The sequence below is a fragment of the Salvia hispanica genome, chromosome 6, assembly GCF_029641045.1.
Source record: "Salvia hispanica isolate PSC_SH4W2 chromosome 6, Shi_PSC_v1, whole genome shotgun sequence".
Lineage (NCBI taxonomy): Eukaryota > Viridiplantae > Streptophyta > Magnoliopsida > Lamiales > Lamiaceae > Salvia > Salvia hispanica.
In genome coordinates this window covers 18476421-18494849 of record NC_142697.1, presented here as the reverse complement: position 1 = coordinate 18494849, position 18429 = coordinate 18476421, and the positions used below count along the sequence as shown (strand labels likewise).

Sequence of the window (18429 nt, the reverse complement as noted above, 5' to 3'; positions counted from 1 at the left end):
GTTGTATTGGCTTGTACTTCTGAGATTAGCCATCTCAGGCCCAATCAATAAAAGAGGTCCTGGTAATTAGTGAATCTTAAGCGGTCTGATTCCTACAGTGATATCAGAGCCCTGGTTCAGGGCTGGGCCTGTGTGGCTCGGGGTTTGGTGGTTGCGCTTGCAAGTTCTCCGATGTGACGAGCTCGACCAAGATCTGTGGTGACCTGGTGACCTGTAACATGGGGTAGACATGTGGTCTGTGGTCTGGTGGTCTTGGTTTGAGGGGAGGATTGAAAGAGAGCAAACCATATCCCACATCGGAGAATGAACAAGACTTGCAAGTGTATAAATGGGCTACCCCTACTCCATTAGTATGAGGCCTTTTGGGGAGTACCCCAAGAGCAAAACTGTGAGGGCTTTGCCCAAAGCGGACAATATCATAGTAATGTGGAGTTCGGGTGTGCGCCACCGAGACCCAACAAGCATCACTTGGCAACTTAAAGCTCAACTAAGTGCATCTACAGTGGTTCTTTTTCCGTCCGGACGATCCCTTGTCCGCGCCATCGTCTGTGGTCGTCCGTCCATTGCAGGTCAGTAGACAATCTCTCGGACGAGCGGCATGACAGAAAGTTCGCTTGCGGAAGAAGGGGCGCCCCACCGTCGTTCGTCTCCTTGTCCGCTCACTGCAAGAGCACGGACGACGAACGATAAAAAAAACAATTTTAACAAAATCAATTTTTAATAATTTCATTTATTATACATGTTAAGTTCTTAAAGTATTATCTTCCTTTCTTATAGTACAAATATCTTTGCACCCCCAATTCAACATATTGTTATTGATAAGTAATGAAGTTTTTTTTAATTAAATAATGTAGGAGTTTGTTTAAACTTAGTTGTGTTTAATACAATATATTTTGGTATTTTAGAATTTGAAAACAAAAAATAAAAACAATAATATTAAAAACTAAATGAAAGTTGAGTTTTAATTGATAGGGCGAACACTAGTCCGAACCATTGTGGACATTCTAAGTTATCAATCACGTAGACACAACAAGCGTTCAATTGTTATTTTTATTGAAGTTGTCTGAAATCACTCTTACCCCTTGCTAAATTAATATAGATGAAGATCTAATGTTAAAAATTGAAGGACTAGTACAGATTGAAATTAGAGAAAATATTTTACTGCAAAATACTCCATCCGTTCCATAGTAATGGAGGTAAAACTTTTTGGCACGGAGATTAAGAAAAATTGTGTTAGGTGAGTTAAGTAAAGAGAGAATAAAGTGGAAAATGAAAAAGGCAGAGAGATGAAGATAGAAAAAAGTAAGAGAGAGTAAAGTATGTGTGGAAAAATGTGTTGACTTTTACTAAAAAGGGAAATGAATCTATTACTATGGAACGGACGGAAATGGAAAAATGCCCCTATTATTATGGAACGGAGGGAGTATTAGTTTAAGTAATAAAGAAAAGAAATTGTTCAAATGAGGTAAATAAGTAGACGAGAAAAAAGAAAGAAATAGTCGTAGTATATAAACATAGTTTTAAGTTAGATTAATGTACACTATACATATTATTGGAATGATTTTTTGTATAATTTTATTTTTAGTAAGTGTAACTATCTGACTATAAGAAATCAAGGTTCGGAAATCTTCTACCAACATTTTATTATATAATAATCCGCCCTAGTTAACACTTTGTCATTTTTATATGCTCCACAAAATAGTGCTATACACATTTTAAAAAAATTGAGCACATTTCTCTTGTACTTTTACTTCATTGTGCATATTTGTATACAAACAAACTAACGAATATACTCTTAAGTAGTATTTTTTTCTCCGTTCATAAAAGACTCTAACTAACTTTATTAAACATATGTCATAGAAAATTGTATATCATTTAATGGAAAGTAGGGTAACCTTACCGTAAAAGAAGATAAGGAGATGATGAAAAATGAAGTTTTTTAGGATCGTTTTTTAGATCATATGTATGTGGTTTCCATAACGGACCTTCTGGACTTTATTCTATAATCGTAAGATATCCCATTTGTCTTGGAAATATATTAAGTTATTACCAAAGTGTTAATGTATTTTTTTTCTCAAAATCATTAAAAAAATAAGTGGCATGAAATGTATTATTAACATTAATTAAAAATTGTAGTATATATTTTAATGAATACAAAAGCAAAAAAGCCCAAATAATTATCTATGTAAGAACCCAACGTCCATACCCATTATAGCAGTGTAAATGTGTAATGGGCCGCCACATTTTACCGTTGAGATATAGACGTTCATATTTGTACAGATAGTAAAGATATTATCCACGTGTGAGGGCTTCCAAAATTATTTCGCTTCAAGGGTATAAAGGAGGAGTTGAGAGCAGAGTTCCTACTCTATTTTAGTCTTTAACTTTCTCACTCTCCATTTCTTCCTCTCCAGGGTTTCTACTACCACTCTCTCAGATTCGAATATGAGGTTTGAATTGTTTTTCATCAAACGTTTACCTCTTATCGTCGTCATGCTGATCGTTGTACTTCATATTCTTATTTGTTTTGTGATATTGGTTCGGTTTTTAGCTATTTTTTATCTATATATGTCCGTACCTGATGACGAGAAAATTGAATTCAATGTTATTCGATTTATGAAAGTTAAGAGGCGATAATGTTTATGTCTGTTTTAATTGAACTTTTTAGTGTATACCTGTTGTTTTATGTAGGTTAGCTGTCAAATATTCATTTTCCTTTAATTAATGGAAATTAATGTTGGCATTTACTCTATAATGGATAGTGTATCCGTAATACTGCAGGTTACTGTTTTTTCTTTGCTGAGTATATACTATATGTTCTGTTTATTAAATGAGGAATGAAGGAACTAGAAAGTATGTCTAAAGGGTGTTTGTTTTCAGGAATAAGTTACATGTTGGTATGAGCACATGCATCACCTGTTAATGCAACTACATGCTACATAAAATTTTGTGAAACTAATTGGTCAAGTGATATTGATATTTGCATTTTACTAATTGGATTTTTCAAAATTTCATGTCTAATATGATAATTGCTTTCTTGGCATTCTTGTTGTGTTGGATTAAGCCACTAGCTAAAACATATTTTACCTTGTAGCTGTCACCCTGAAGTGAAATGGGCCGAAAGGGAGGACAAGATCTATCTCACAGTGCTTCTGGCAGATGCGAAAGACCCTAAGGTCAATGTTGACCTTGATGGTACATTTACATTTTCTGCCGCTGCTAGGACTGACAGTAACCTCTATGAACTCAAGTTGGAGCTACTTGATAAGAATGCAGAGGTGAGCTGCCAGAAGTCTCTTTTTTTACCTTATAAACCCAGCCAATGATAAGAATTTTTGTAGTTTAGTCCCTATCGAATGATCTTATCTGGCTATAGAGACAAAATCATCTTATGATTGTCCAGCCACCTGCAAATAATGAAGCTTCCCTTTTACTTGACTGAGTAATAGTTGCTAAATGTTCGCACTCTGTAGGAGTGCAAGATAAACATAGGTGTGCGCAACATTGTCTGTGTATTGGAGAAAGCTGAGAAGAAATGATGGACAAAGTTGTTGCGCGGAAATGCGAAGACACCTCACTACGTGAAAGTAGATTGGGATAAATGGGTAGATGAAGATGATGATGCTGGTATAATTTTTTAATTTATTATATTTGGCAATGAAATGCTAAGTTTCATTTACTCTACTACATGTAATTGATCTATCTCTATCATGCCCTTTGATCAGGTGCTACGTGAGACTTAGATTTAGGTGGAATGGATTTCTCGGTAAGTACAATTCTATTCTTGTATGATGATTTTCGGTCTGCATTTTTGTCCCTCTTAATATTTTTCCTCTTTGTCATCTCCTACAGAAGTTTGGTGATATGGGTGGCATGGGAAGCATGGGTGGAATGGGCGGCATGGATATGAGCGTCTTGGCTGGAATGGGTGGCATGGGCGGAATGGGTGGCTTCGGAGATGGTGCTATGGGAAATGGTTTCGAAGACAGTGACGATGAAGGTAATTGTTCTTAGTTTTTGTTTGCTTATAAAATCTGTTAATTGCTTAGCACTGCTAATGAAATTGAGTTTGTTACTCTTTTGTGGAATGATTTTCTTATTCGTTGTTTTTTCCCCTTCTGCATACCATTTAATTTGATTTTCTTAGTTGTGTATATACGCCAAAGCATGTAGACATTTTTGATATATTTAAGTTAAATGGTTGTATCTTAAGACACTACTTTTAAGAGACTCGTTGCATTGATGTTTGGAGTTAAGTGCTCCTTGGACATCCAATGATAGGTGGCCTCTGCTTGGATTGTTGGTTCTGTGGAGTGTAGGGGATGTATCCATCTCTCTTAAATCTTGCTTGTCCAAAATGTCCTTAGTTTCTAAAACTCTGATATTGTTAGACATAATCAACTAAATGCTGATATGGTGGACGAGAGTTGCAATCATGGATATATTTATAGGATTGGCATTTTCTTCCAATAGTCTTTGATGCATAGTTTGCTTTGGCTGTGCCACTTACTGAGCATCCTACTGTGTCAGATATAGGTTTTAGCACTTGGTTGTAGGGATGTCAATCTAGCCCGAAACTCACGGGTCGACCCGAATTACCCTGTAAAATCATAGGGTTAGGGCCAAAAAATCGCAACCCATATTCAGAAGTGGGCTACACGGGCTAACCCGTTCGGGTCGTCGGGTTATGTGGGCTGGCCCGGGTGGGTTGCGGGTTAGCCCACGGGTTGAGCATTTAATATACAAATATAATTAAAATTTTAGATTATATACTTATATGAAGTATATTTGTTAATATCAATATTAAATACAATATTGATATGAATAATATATGGTAATTATGTCTTCTCTCTCAAATTGAAAGTTAGGGTTATATGAAATGGATGATTTCTAGTTAATTGTAGTAAGATTCATGTGTGTTATTAATTAAATGATAAGTTTATCTATTTTATTTCAATTTTCAATTGCTATTATTTTATTTCTCTTGATCACTTTGATAATACTTTACTATTTGCGACAATATGATTTTTAATAATTGAGAATATCGGATTTGATAGAAAGTAACATATAAGATTACTATCAACCCGAATAGCCCGTGGGTTAGCTCGAAACCCGAAGATTTAGGGTTAGGGCCGAAAATTTATAGCCCGAAAAATTCACAGCCCGAATAAGCCGCACCCAAATAGCCCGACAACCCGAGTGGATTGGCCCGAACCCGAGCGAGTTGGCCCAATTGACATCCCTACTTGGTTGGTTCTCATGTATTTTAGCAATCGGAGCTCAATTTTTTTCCATTCATAACAAGTTACTCATTTTTCCACAGAGGTGAAGAAACCAGAGGGGGAGGTTGTTCATAAGGCAGAACCAGAATCATCGAAGGATAAAGCAAAGCCCTTGCCGAGCTCATGAATGAGAATGTGATACAGATTGCGTATGTTTTCTGCTTTGGTTTTCAACTTTTAACATTCTGCTTTGGTTTTCAACTTTTATATAATGATCTGTTGAGTAGGGGTGTTTTCTGTGAGTGATGGCTTCTTTGCCTGAATTTTTATAGTACTGAACCAATTTATTTTATTATACTCTCTGGGCATAGAAATATTTCCATCCAATATGTGTTGTATTCTTAAGCCAATTTAATGACTATATTACAAAATGGATGAGAAAAGCATATCATGGTTATATCATTTTATTTTAATGAATATGAAAAAAGCACATGAGCCTTTTTAAGTGCTTCTTAATAGCCAGGTGACTCTACTGTCTATATCCTCCCTCCAAAAATTATCAAAATAACTACCAATAATTTTTAATGAGTACATTAGCAGTTAAGACTTTTTTACTTGTTAAAAGATACTCTCTTCGTTTCACTATAGTTGAGTCATTTTTCCATTTCGGGAAGTTTCTTCATAGTTGAGTCATTTTCATATATGGTAACTTTTATCTCTTTCTTATTTTACTCTTTCTTACTTTATTCTCTCTACTTTATTCACTTTATACTTTATTCTCTCTACCTTTTCCTCTCTCTTACTCCCTCCGTCCCATTAAATATGCAACATTTGAGAATCAGCACGAGTTTTTATGTAATGTTATTTTGGGAGTTAATGAAGAGAGAGTAAAGTAAGAGAGAAAGTAGAGATAGAGATGGTTCCATTTTAAGAAACGTTTCATTTTTAATGGATAAAAAAAAAAAGAAAAACGTTTCATTTCTAATGAGACAGAGGCAATACTTTTTTATCTATATATTTAACACACCCAACATCTCTTTCTTAGACTCCGTGCCCAAAAGTTCCGTCTCGACTATAGTGAAACGGAGGGAACAATATATTTTTGATAATTTTTGGAGGGAGGATATACACAGTAGAGTCACCTATTAAGAAGCACTTAAAAACGCTAATGTGCTTTTTCCATAATACTATATTTTTATCAAATTCTGGTATATCAGCTTTAAAATATGACTATAAATTATCCAATTGTTAATTTGTTCCGATTTTACAATCAATTGAAATTTTACTTGAATAAATGAGTAATAATTTATAGGTGGATTTTAAAATTGGAATTTAAAATTAAAATTTGTCTAAAGTTTAGGAATTTATAGACAATTAATATCTTAAAGTGTCATTATTCTTCATACCCTATTTTATATTTCTATGTTTTATAATAACAAACATTTTGTCTAATGATGTTGAAATAAACATGATAATTAAATTGTTGAGTCTGAAACTTTATTAATTAAAATGGTTCAAGAAGCTTAATCGAATAACTCTCTTAATCTGCAACAAGATAAATTGGACAATACAGTTAATATGGATGAAGTAACCATGTTCAAATCAAGCCATATCTCAATAATATAAATATAAAAAGACAAAACACATTTAAGAGTTATTGTATTTGTACATTTTGTTTCATTAAATTCTTCTACAAAATTTTGTTTTATTAGGTCTTACTAATGCATTTTGTATAGCGCCCCAATTCCTAATGAATGAGTGACATTACCAAAATATACTATACAATATTCAAATTTCCTTTTATTCTATAAATAAAAATATTATAAAAAGTTGTAAAATCATTTTTCCCATGGTATATGTATAACAAGATAATCATAAAGGTATAGTTAATCTAATAAGTTGGTCGAAAATAAGTACACCAACAAATCGGGTCACAACCCACAATTAAAAATAACGTTATCAAAAGACATATTCCGTCTGTTTCGCGGTAGTATAGTCGCTTACAAAGGAAGTATTGCTATGCATCACAATTATCACAAGTTTAACTCAACTACCACAGAATAGAGGGAGTATCATTTTAGGGTCACAACCCCAAAAAATCAATTTAATCAACCATTTTATTTCAAAATACAATAAAAGTATTCAATTTTATTTTAAACTTTTTATATTTACCCAAAATTCCAAAATTGACTATTTGTGAAAATAATGGATTGGGAGATAGTAGGCCATATTGTCCGCTGCCTCGTCGCCGACTCCTTAACCTGAAAAATGTTAAGTAAATGAGTGTGAGTATGCAAGCACACTCAGGAATACACTGCAACTAGTTATAACATAACTTAGCTGATATCTATGTGGGATTAGCCTAGGTCCCTTGTAGGTTATCATCTCATATGACCCCTCGTGGGCTATTAGCTCATGTGATCCCTCGTATATCGGATACCTCATAGGCCACAAAAGTTTATACCAATGACTCTTAATACAAAAATGATTATAATTTACTAATCTCAATTCAATGCGGCTAATAATTTCACCTATAGAGAAAAAATAAACACACTTAAACATTATTTAATTCGCTAAAGTACATCCTCAGTTTAACAAACCTGTAAAACATTTAAAATAAAATTCATAAATATATGAACTTGAACAATAATTTATTTTAATAGAATACAATACGAAAGCAGAAAAAAGCCCAAAGAGATATCTATGGGCCGCCCATATTTTACCTTTGATAGATACTCGATTAACATTTATCGAGATTTAGAGGGTGATAAAAAGATCCACGTGTGAGGGCTTACAAAATTATTTCGATTCGAGGGTTTAATAAAAGGAGGAGACTTGGAAGCAGGGCATCTACTTCTCTTTACTTTCTCACTCTCCATTTCTTCCTCTCTAGGGTTTCTACTACCTCTCTCTCAGATTCGAATATGAGGTCTGAATTGTTCTTCGTTAAAAGTTTGTTTTCTTATCGTTTTGATGCTGATCGTTGTAATCGAATTGTGTAGCTTTTTTGTGTACTTCGCATTCTTATTTGTTTCTTTTTGTTTTTTTTTTGTTTTGTGATACTGCGTTCGATTTTTGAAAGACATGGTTGGTTGGATTTAGCTATTTTTTATCTATTTATTTGAGCGTTTGATTACGAGAAAATTGAATTTATTATCGTTCGATTTATGAAAGTTAAGAGGCGATAATGTCTAGGTCGGTTTTATTGAACTTTTTAGTTTTTCGTGATAATGTTTTACGCTCAATTACTGCCTCTAACCTGTTGCTTTATGTAGGTTAGCTAACAAAATTTTATTTTGTTTTATTTAGTGGCATTTACTCTATGTTGGATGTTGTATTATATTTGCCTGTACACGAGTGTATCTGTGATGCTGCAGGTTACTTTTTTTCTCTGCTGAGTTTGTAGTATATGTTCTGTCTAGGAAATGAGGCAACTAGAAAATATGTTGGAACGGGTGTTTGTTTTCAGGAATGAGTTACATGTTGGTGTTGCGCACTTGTTGATGGAACTACATGCTGCATATAATTTTGTGAAACTAATTGGTCAAATGGTATTGATAATTGCATTTTACTAACTGGATTTTTCAAAATTTTATGTCTAAGTATGATAATCGCTTTCTTAGTTTTTCGTGATAATGTTTTACGCTCAATTACTGCCTCTAACCTGTTGCTTTATGTAGGTTAGCTAACAAAATTTTATTTTGTTTTATTTAGTGGCATTTACTCTATGTGGGATGTTGTATTATATTTGCGCTGTACACCAGAAAATGATGGAACTACGTGCTGCATATAATTTTGTGAAACTTATTGGTCAAATGATATTGATAATTGCATTTTACTAACTGGATTTTTCAAAATTTCATGTCTAATATGATAATTGCTTTCTTGGTATTCTTGTTGTGTTGGATTGAGCCACTAGCTAAAACATATTCTACATTGTAGCCGTCACCCTGAAGTGAAGTGGGCCGAAAGGGAGGACAAGATCTATCTCACAGTGCTTCTGGCAGATGCGAAAGACCCTAAGGTCAATGTTGACCCTGATGGTACATTTACATTTTCTGCCGCTGCTGGGACTGACAGTAACCTCTATGAACTCAAGTTGGAGCTACTCGATAAGATCAATGTAGAGGTGAGTTGCCAGAAGTCTCTTTTTTACATTATGTGTATAAACACAGCCAATGATAAGAACTCTGTAGTTTAGTTGCCAGAAGTTGGAGCTACTTGATAGTCATCTGATGATTATCCAACCACTGTTATATACTGGAGCTTTCCTTTTTACTTGACTGATAATAGTTACCGAATGTTCGCACTCTGTAGGAGTGCAAGATAAACATAGGTGTGCGCAGCATTGTCTGTGTATTGGAGAAAGCTGAGAAGAAATGGTGGACAAAGTTGTTGCGTGGAAATGAGAAGACACCTCACTACGTGAAAGTAGATTGGGACAAATGGGTAGATGAAGATGATGATGCTGGTATAATTTTTTAATTTATTATATTTGGCAATGAAATGCGAAGTTTCATTTACTCTACTATATGTAATTGATCTATCTCTATCATGCCCTTTGATCAGGTGCGCCGTCAGACTTAGATTTAGGTGGAATGGATTTCTCGGTAAGTATATTTCTACTTCTTGTATGATGATTTATGGTCTGCATTTTTTTGTCCCTCTTAATATTTTTCCTCTTTGTCATCTCCTACAGAAATTTGGTGATATGGGTGGCATGGGAGGCATGGGAGGCATGGGTGGCATGGGTGGAATGGGCGGCATGGATATGAGCGCCTTGGCTGGAATGGGTGGCATGGGTGGAATGGGCGGCATGGATATGAGCGCCTTGGCTGGAATGGGTGGCATGGGCGGAATGGGTGGCATCGGAGATGATGCTATGGGAAATGACTTCGATGACAGTGACGATGAAGGTACTTGTTCTTTAGTTTTTGTTTGTCTACAAAGTTTGTTTGCTTATAAAATCTGTCGATCGCTTAGCCCTGCCAATGAATTTGAGTTCACTACTCTTGTGGAATGATATTCTTATTTTGTTATTTTCTTGGGTTTTAGACTTTTTCCCCCTTTTCAACACCATCTGTTTTGATTTTCTCAATTGTGTATACGTCAAAGCATGTGGAGTTGGCATTTTCTTCCAATAGTCTTTGATGCTCAGTTTTCTTTGGCTGTGTCATCAAAAGGCATCTTCTTACTGAGCTTCTTAATGTGTGAGATATAGGTTTTATAGCTCTTGGTTGGTTCTCATGTTTCTTAGCATTTGGTACTCAATTTTTTTTTTCCATTCATAACAAGTTACCCATATTTTGACAGAGGTGACAAAACCAGAGGGGGAGGCAGTTCCCAAGGCAGAAGCAGAATCATTGAAGGATAAAGCAGAACCCTTACCGAGCTCATGAATGAGGATGTGATACAGACTGCGTATGTTTTCCGCTTGGGTTTCCAACTTTTATTTAGTGAAACATTGCGTAGGTGTGCTTTCTGCGAGAGTAATGGCTTCTTTGCCTGAATTTTTATAGTACTGAACCAATTTTAATTTTAATTTTAATTTTATTTTATTGTACTCTGGGCAGAGAAATATTTCCATCCAATCTGTGTTGTATTTTTAAGCCTATGTTATGGTTCTCCCTTTTTATTTTATTACTAGTGAAGATTCAAGCCAAAAGTAGCAACAATTTGAACATTTTGTAACGGTGAGAATATGGTGTCTTCAAGGAAATTAATGTTTGATCAATGTTCCTTTTCATCATTAAAACATAACTGCAAAAGTCTATATTTGCTTTTGGACGAGGCTGTGATAGATTTATTTTTCAAAATGGAAAAGCCACAGTGGCCATCAAATGCCATTTATTTTGAAAGAGTACATTAGTAGTTACTCATCCGTTCCCGTTCTATTTTACCACTTTTTTCCGTCCCTCGTTAAGAGAGATATGGAAAAAATTTATTGAAGTATTGTTATTGGAGGATGAGACTCATCTCAATAGAAAAAAAAAGGTTCCCTAAATAATATCGGTCTATTTTTAAGGAACATTCCAAATTGGCAAATTGGTCTTTTTTAAGGGATTGCGAGAGGGACTATTTTTTTATTTCAAAAATAATTAAGCTTTAATATCAAACCTTTTTTTTGTTGATTTTAATTTTGCATAAATTAAAGTGTGTAACCAAAAAGTGTATATCACTTACTACTATGACATATTTAGATGTCCATGGGGCCATGAAAAAATGTTAGGCCTAACGACATCAATTCAACACCAAAAACAGACTGCATATTTAGAGTGATCGGAATTGAACGATCGATGTACATTGCGTGTGGAAGAATCAGAACAAGTACAATCAAGTAGCTGAAGATATTATCGCTGTAATTGCGAGGACATCTCCAATGTCTTCAAATAACCAAAGACTTGCTTACTTTCATGACTCGGGCACTCTTCAAAAGATTTAACGAGCAAGTGAATTCCAATATTTTATGTCGTTCCGTAATCGATTTGGTTCATTAGAAACAAGATCAAATTCCAAGACTTAAAAAAGACTTGAGAATTTAAGAAAATAAGATGGTGCAAAAACTTGTACTCCTATTTACTAATTCTAATTTGCTTAATATATGTGATCCATATTGCATCTTATTCTGTGCATAATAAAATGAATTTTTAAATACTTGAAGAATATAGTATTATCATTTGAAACATGTACATAAAAATACTTGAAGAATATAGTATTATCATTTGAAACATGTACATTTCTTTTGATAAATCGGATGGATTTTGTTTTGTTATATATATAAATAACAATATCTGAAAATAATTATTTTTTCAAAAAGTCAAAAGTAAATCTATGGTAATGTATTTTCTTACTTTAAAGTTGTGACGAGTTTTTATTCGAAAGTATTCAAAGTTAATCAAGCCCAGTAATGTAGAGTGAAGGCTAAGTCAAATAAATGGTCAAGTATTTCTAGAATTTTTTAAAATCTTGGTATTTGCTTAGTATAATTGGAAAGCAAAATTCTTAGTACGTGCTAGGGGTGTCGAAACGGGTAGCGGGTAACGGGTAATCCCGAATCCGACCCGATACCCGACGAAATCGGGTAACGGGTCGGGGTCGGGTATAATTATATTTGATTTTGCGGGTATCGGGTATCCCGATACCCGACCGGGTAATCCCGATAGTCCCGAAATACCCGATATGTATATTAATATTTTATAATTTTTAATTTTAATAGTTACTGACTGTGCTGGCTTAAATATGTCATATTATAATTTTTTATTAGTAATATATTATAAAACATATTTTTTTAAGTTTTTAACTTTTAATTAGGGTTAAGATCACAAATCGGGTTTCCGTCTTTTCTCTTCTCTACAATTCAACTCCTTGTCTCCTTCCACCCGCCTCCTCTTTCCACCCGCATCTGCAGCCGCTGATTCAATCAGGTAAGGTAACTATGAGTTTTTTTTTCTTCAGCAATTTTGCTCGACTCTCTCTTATTTGAAAATTAGAAGTGATGCCTACTTGGCTTCAATTCATTATATGAATTTGTCATATTTGCGGACTTGTGGAGTATTTCAAGTGAGACTATTACATTCAGCAAGTAATATTTTTAAAACAATCATCTAAAATATACAAATAATATTTTAAAAAAGAAGATCTGATAAAAAAAATTAATGTTTCGGGTCGGGTACCCGCGGTGTCGGGTGCGGGATACCCGACTCGGGTATCGGGTAATACCCGACTAACTGCGGGGCGGGTATCGGGACTAACTTTTGGGCCAAAATCGGGTGCGGGTACCCGCGAGTACCCGTTTCGACACCCCTAGTACGTGCATATAATATTATTGGCCCACAAACTGAAATATTGTTATACTACTATTTTCATCCACTATAAAATATCACAAGCATTGTTGGATTGTCTCATAAAAAATAATTATCTAACAAAATGTTTAGTACATTTTCTATCTTTGTTCTTATTGGATTCTTGATTCTTGTGGTGACTCCATCTCTAGCTCGTCATTTAGATGAAAATACATCGTTCTTTGATTCTAATACAAATGAAAACAATGAAGACAATGAAATGTTATGGAGTATAGAGTCGCTCAAGAGTCATCACCATAGTCATGCTCCTTCTCCTCAAAGCCATGGCGAAGCAAGAAACCATCGCCGCCATGCTCCTCCTCCCCAACACCACCACAATGCTCCTCCTCCCGAGCACCACCATTACTCTCCATCTAAGCCCCGCCACCATAATCCTCCTCCCCAACATCGCCGCCATGCACCTATTCCTGAGCCCCACCACCATGCTCCTCCACCCCTACATTACAATCATGCTCCTCATCCCAAGCATCGCCTCCATGCTCCTCCTCCCCAGCATCGCCAGCATACTCTTCCTAAGCCGCACCACCATGCTCCTCCTCCCCAACATTACAATCATGCTCCTCCTCCGAAGCATGGCCACCATGCTCCTCTACCAGAAAGCTTTTAAAATGTATTCGTTGTTGACGAAAAGAAATTAGTATATGAGATATACTCCGTATTTATGATTATTAAATAAATTCTAATTAAGAAAAATGAGTGGCCCAAATTTGGTCTCTAGTTCGGTCTTTAAGAAGGGTTCGACAGTGATCACAACTCTCTCTCTCTCTCTCTCTATATATATATATATATATATATATATATATATATATATATATATATATATATATATTCCTCTCCTCCGGACTTCGTCCAGCTTATTCCTCCAGATATATTTTTTCCTTTTCTCCTACTATTTTCTCCCTCCTAGATTCTTCTCCCTAAGCATCAGGTGGCAGCCCCTTTTTTTCATGTTAGCACTCAGTATTTAGGCTTATAACTCACTTATATTATGGAGCTTCACAACTAGGTCAGCTAAGGCATCTTCTATCGTTCTTACTTCTTCCAAACCGATTTCAGCTTATTAAGGAAAGAGACCTCAAAGTTATAGTGCATCCTATCTTCAATTACTCTCGCTAAGGGAATCTTGCCTTATTATCTTTACCAGTTCATGCTTAAAACACACAAAGCCTAAAAAAAACTAACTCCTAGACCTAATGACTCTTACACATGCTGAGCACAATTTGCACTAACTCCCTCCCCCCTCCCACTTCACTCCAGCTTGCCTCCAAGCTCTCCCAGAGAAGGGGGAAAATAGAGAAGTTGGTGCACACAATCAAAACAAAAACACAGAAAACAAACATATACAAAACATATGAAGAAATTTCTCCCACTTAGACCGGGCACCGTGCTAAGTGAGAGAAAACATAGATACAAAGAGAAAACGACATGCTAAACATAAACATAAACTTCTCACACTTAGGCCAAGGATTGTGCTAAGTGGGAGAAGACAAAATTACAAAAAGAAAAACAACATGCTCAATCTAGACATAAACTTCTCACACTTAGACGAAGGATTGGGCTAAGTGGGAGAGTGCACATAACAACAATTATAACATGCTCAGCATAATGAAAACACAATCATAAAAGAAAATAAAATAATAAAAACTGAAATGTAAAATTTACTTGGTCATTGGGGGGTATCAATTCTGAGTCTGGCCCCCTCGGGAGCCAGACTTGGGTGGTACGTTGGGGCGGTTCAACTTCACTTTCTTTTTAGCTGGCAACGCCGACTCTCCTTCATCTACCATGGGTTGTTTCGACAGGGGCTTCTTCACAAATACACACGCAAGGGACGGCGATGCAGGTGGGGCTACCAAAGGCTTAGACGGGGGCGGGGGTCGCTGGAGAGACGAGCTGCCCTGATCGGGCTGCCTAGCCACATTACTGGGTCCAGGAGGCAGCCTCTGCTGGGTCTGGGAGAATTTCTCCTCGAGCCACTCTGCCATCTTCTTCATCAACCTGACCATATCAGACATCCTTTCATTCTGGGCTGATGATCTCTCGGCCAGGACATCGATACTTCCCTTGATGGCCTGCAACTCCATTCTGGCCCCGCCTAGCTCCTCCCTCATCACGGCCATCTCCTTCCTTAGCTCCTCAACATTTTCACTCACCACCTCCTCTTCTGGCTCCCTCTTCACCTTCTTCACCATTGCCCCCACATTGTAGAAGCACATATCCTGCCCTTCCATGAAGAGGAGCCCCTTATTAAAGAAGTACTCCAGACTGAATAGTTCTGGGGGCTCGCACATCATCACATCGGGCTCTGCCTTCCCTATCTTCATTATAAAATTTCGTTGAATATAGCTGCCAAGTAGGTGGCAGGTATACATGTGGCGGGAGGGGTTGGCAGTCATTTGGTGGCAGGCTTGGGCCAACCAGTAGCCAAGGTGGACCTTGATTCTCTGCGACATGCACCAGGTCAAAATAGAGTTCGGTGGTGGTGAGGGCTGAACTAGCTGTACCCATTAGATTGTAGCCGATGAATTCCTACGCAAATCGGAGGAGTTGGTCTGTGATATGGATTCCTTTCGACACACTGGTCTTGAAGGTTCCACTCCTGCCGTGCGTTATAGCCTCCCAAGCCGTTTTGCAGAGTGAATCCTGGCGTGTTCCTAGGAGGGCCGAACATCCTGTCATCCCAAATACATTCTTCATCCTCCACAGTAGTAAACAATCCCATATGGAGAGACCATTCTCGGACACTCATCAAATGCTCGATGTTGAACAGGCGGCAGGAGATCGAGTCAGCTTCTGGGTCTGTAGTAGCTTTGAATCGGAAGGTCGAGAAAAATTCTCTCGCTACGACCACAAGCACCTCGTGCTCACTATGATTTAACAACGACTTGAAGCCGATGTCCTTGATATGGCCGAGGAACTCTTCCTCCGACTCAAAGTGCCTCAGGGATTCTGGATCATAACGCTTGCCAGACTTAGCCAACTTCCCAACCGCACTCCTTTCCTTGTAAGTGTGTGCTCTCCTGGAGTCATCAAACTTTGCCATGGATCCCAGCAGTTTCTTGGTGACCCATATCTCAATCCGCTCATAGTTGGGAACCTCTTCTTCCTCTGACTCTTCCCCCGATTCGCTTTCAGAATCTGAATTACCGGGTCCAGGAATTTTTGATGGTGCAGGGAGTGGCGCTTATGCTTTCTTGACGGAAGAGATTCTCTTTGACTTCCTGGGCTGGGGAGTGGCCACCTTCTTGCCTTTACGCTTGCGCGCCACAGCTGCGTCGTTCCTCCGCATCATCCACTTCCTCCTCTGACCCAGGCACATCCTCCTCCTGTGCACTTCCTGCCCCTGGGGCAAGGAATCCTGATCCTCTGGACTAGTCAATGTCATCCACCTCGTCCAGTGCGCTCCTTCGCGCCCTTCTCCTGGACTCCCTAGGGTTTCTCGGTGAGTCTTCTTCCTCTGGCACATTCACTAGATCCACAATATCATGTAGCCCTTCTTCCCTGGGCTCCTCCACTTCAGTAAAAATGGGGATCTCCTCCCCCACAGACAGTCCTGGGGTTTCCCCCTCAGTAAACATTAATGGGGTTTCCCCCTCAGATAATTTCGGAATCTCCTCCTCAGCAGTTTTCGGGGTTTCCCCCTCAGTAGTTTTCGGGGTTTCCCCCTTAGTGACTTGACCAGGGGTTTCCCCCATTACAGATGTAAACGGGGTCCCCCCTTCGACGTACAGAAACGGGGTTTCCCCCTGATGCACTATTTTTTAGCACTAAATAAACCTGCAAGTATACAAAGTATATATAGTATAGCTAAAGGTCAGTACCGGGATATCGAACACAGGGAAAGCAAACACAAAGTGTCTATCTTCTACTAGAACTCAATTACTATCTGGAAGAATAAGAGAATTTGAAAACTTTTGAAAACAGAAAATATTTGAAAACAATTAACAACTAAATGCAAGCAAAACACAGAGACAATCGATAGAGATAAGGGAATCCTAGGGATGTGCGTTCACAGTTATGGTTATACAAATTCCAAACTACAATACCCTAGCACAGTTATTACTTTGATAGGACGAGTCGCCTAGCTTATGCTCATGCGATGCAAACGTTGATTACAAGATTAAGGTTGCCAATCCTAACACGTAACTCCAAATAGCTCCTAAGACCCTTGAAAAGTCCTCACTCTCAATTAACAGTGCCGTTTTAAGGGAAGCTAACTGTAGCGTCTACTAAGTGAATCTAACTCGCCAGAACTCTCTCACAGTTATGAAGCAAGTTATATTAAATCATACAAGATTGTCTCACTCAATCATGCAGCATCAGAATTACTTAGGGAAGAAACAAAGTGAAAACAAAACGGATATTAGTAGAAAATTGGAATTGTATAACCAAAGTTGTTACTAACACATCCCTAGAATCCTATGAGTTTAGTTACACATAATGAAATAAGCTAAACACATATATTGAAGGGAAGACAATTTAAACATAAAACTAAAGCAAATAAAACCCGTAGGTTGAATACTTGTCGTTCTTGATGTTCTTGAAATCCTTCTCCAATTCCTTGCACAAGTGAAGTACTCTAGCTTTTGATCTCTATGAATTATTTTGCAAGTAGAAGCTCTCTAATTTGATGAGGCTTGAGGTCCTATTTATAGAGGAAAGCCAATCCTTGTTGTGGAAGGAAAAGATGTTCAAAATAGGGTAAATCTTGGAGCAAATCTAGGGCATCTCGGATTCGCCGCCTTTCTCCGGCGGGCCGCCGCACCTTGGCCGGCGGTCGCCGCGTTGGAGTCCAGAGAGTCTGTTCTTCCGGCGGCAGACCGCCGCATGGCTTCTGGCGGTCGCCGGGTGAGACTTCTCTTCCAAGCATATTTTTCTGAGGCGGACCGTTGCATTGCCCTGCCCGCCGGGCGCCGGCGGTCGCCGTACAACTCCGCGGCGATCGCCGCTCGCCGTCTGACTCCAGATTTCCAGACTTTGCGTTTTGGCTCCCTTTTTCAGCTCAATTATGCACATTTCTCACAAACACGTCAAAATACCAAAATAGACAAAATATGCAAATAATAGACGTGTAGAGTGACTTTGACATAAAAAACGGACCAAATAATGGCCTTAAAATAGTGCAAAATCCGAGCGTATCACCCCCTCAGATTTTCTTGGGGTTCCCCCATAGCAGTCTCTAGAGCAGGGGTTTCCCCCTCCATACTTCCTTCCACAAGGGTTTCCCATTCGTCAGCAACTATCCCCACATCTTCCACCACCATCTTGTCCGATTCCGCCGCCAGATCTCCACTGTCCTTCTATCCGCTGGCCCCTTCCTCCTCTGCATGCGACTGATCAAAAGC

The 18429-nt window shown here is 37.7% G+C and overlaps 2 protein-coding genes across 5 annotated transcripts; both read left to right on the top strand.

Moving 5' to 3' along the window:
* The first annotated feature begins 2326 nt into the window (after positions 1-2326).
* Positions 2327-5668, top strand: LOC125204657 (uncharacterized). 4 transcript variants are annotated; one of them, XM_089061852.1, is made up of 6 exons: positions 2327-2450; positions 3095-3278; positions 3474-3627; positions 3726-3766; positions 3856-4000; positions 5324-5668. In XM_089061852.1, the coding sequence occupies exons 4-6, from the start codon at positions 3755-3757 to the stop codon at positions 5407-5409; spliced, it is 243 nt and encodes an 80-aa protein (XP_088917978.1). In that variant the 5' UTR covers positions 2327-2450; positions 3095-3278; positions 3474-3627; positions 3726-3754; the 3' UTR covers positions 5410-5668. The 4 variants fall into 2 exon arrangements, 2 of the variants coding, with proteins under 2 accessions (XP_088917978.1, XP_088917977.1); XR_016132957.1 differs by having other exon boundaries at positions 3853-4000.
* Positions 5669-7991: 2323 nt separating this feature from the next.
* On the top strand, positions 7992-10836 carry LOC125207362 (uncharacterized protein OsI_027940-like). Its single transcript, XM_048106664.2, has 6 exons — positions 7992-8151; positions 9165-9351; positions 9540-9693; positions 9792-9832; positions 9922-10138; positions 10536-10836. The coding sequence occupies exons 1-6, from the start codon at positions 8147-8149 to the stop codon at positions 10619-10621; spliced, it is 690 nt and encodes a 229-aa protein (XP_047962621.1). The 5' UTR covers positions 7992-8146; the 3' UTR covers positions 10622-10836.
* Positions 10837-18429: the final 7593 nt, after the last annotated feature.

Excerpts from the sequence above, each read along its gene's own strand:
- LOC125204657 (XM_089061851.1), top strand. Across the intron at positions 4,001-5,323 it reads CGAAGACAGTGACGATGAAG|AGGTGAAGAAACCAGAGGGG; the intron begins GTAATTGTTCTT and ends ATTTTTCCACAG.
- LOC125207362 (XM_048106664.2), top strand. Across the intron at positions 9,694-9,791 it reads AGATGAAGATGATGATGCTG|GTGCGCCGTCAGACTTAGAT; the intron begins GTATAATTTTTT and ends CCCTTTGATCAG. Across the intron at positions 10,139-10,535 it reads CGATGACAGTGACGATGAAG|AGGTGACAAAACCAGAGGGG; the intron begins GTACTTGTTCTT and ends ATATTTTGACAG.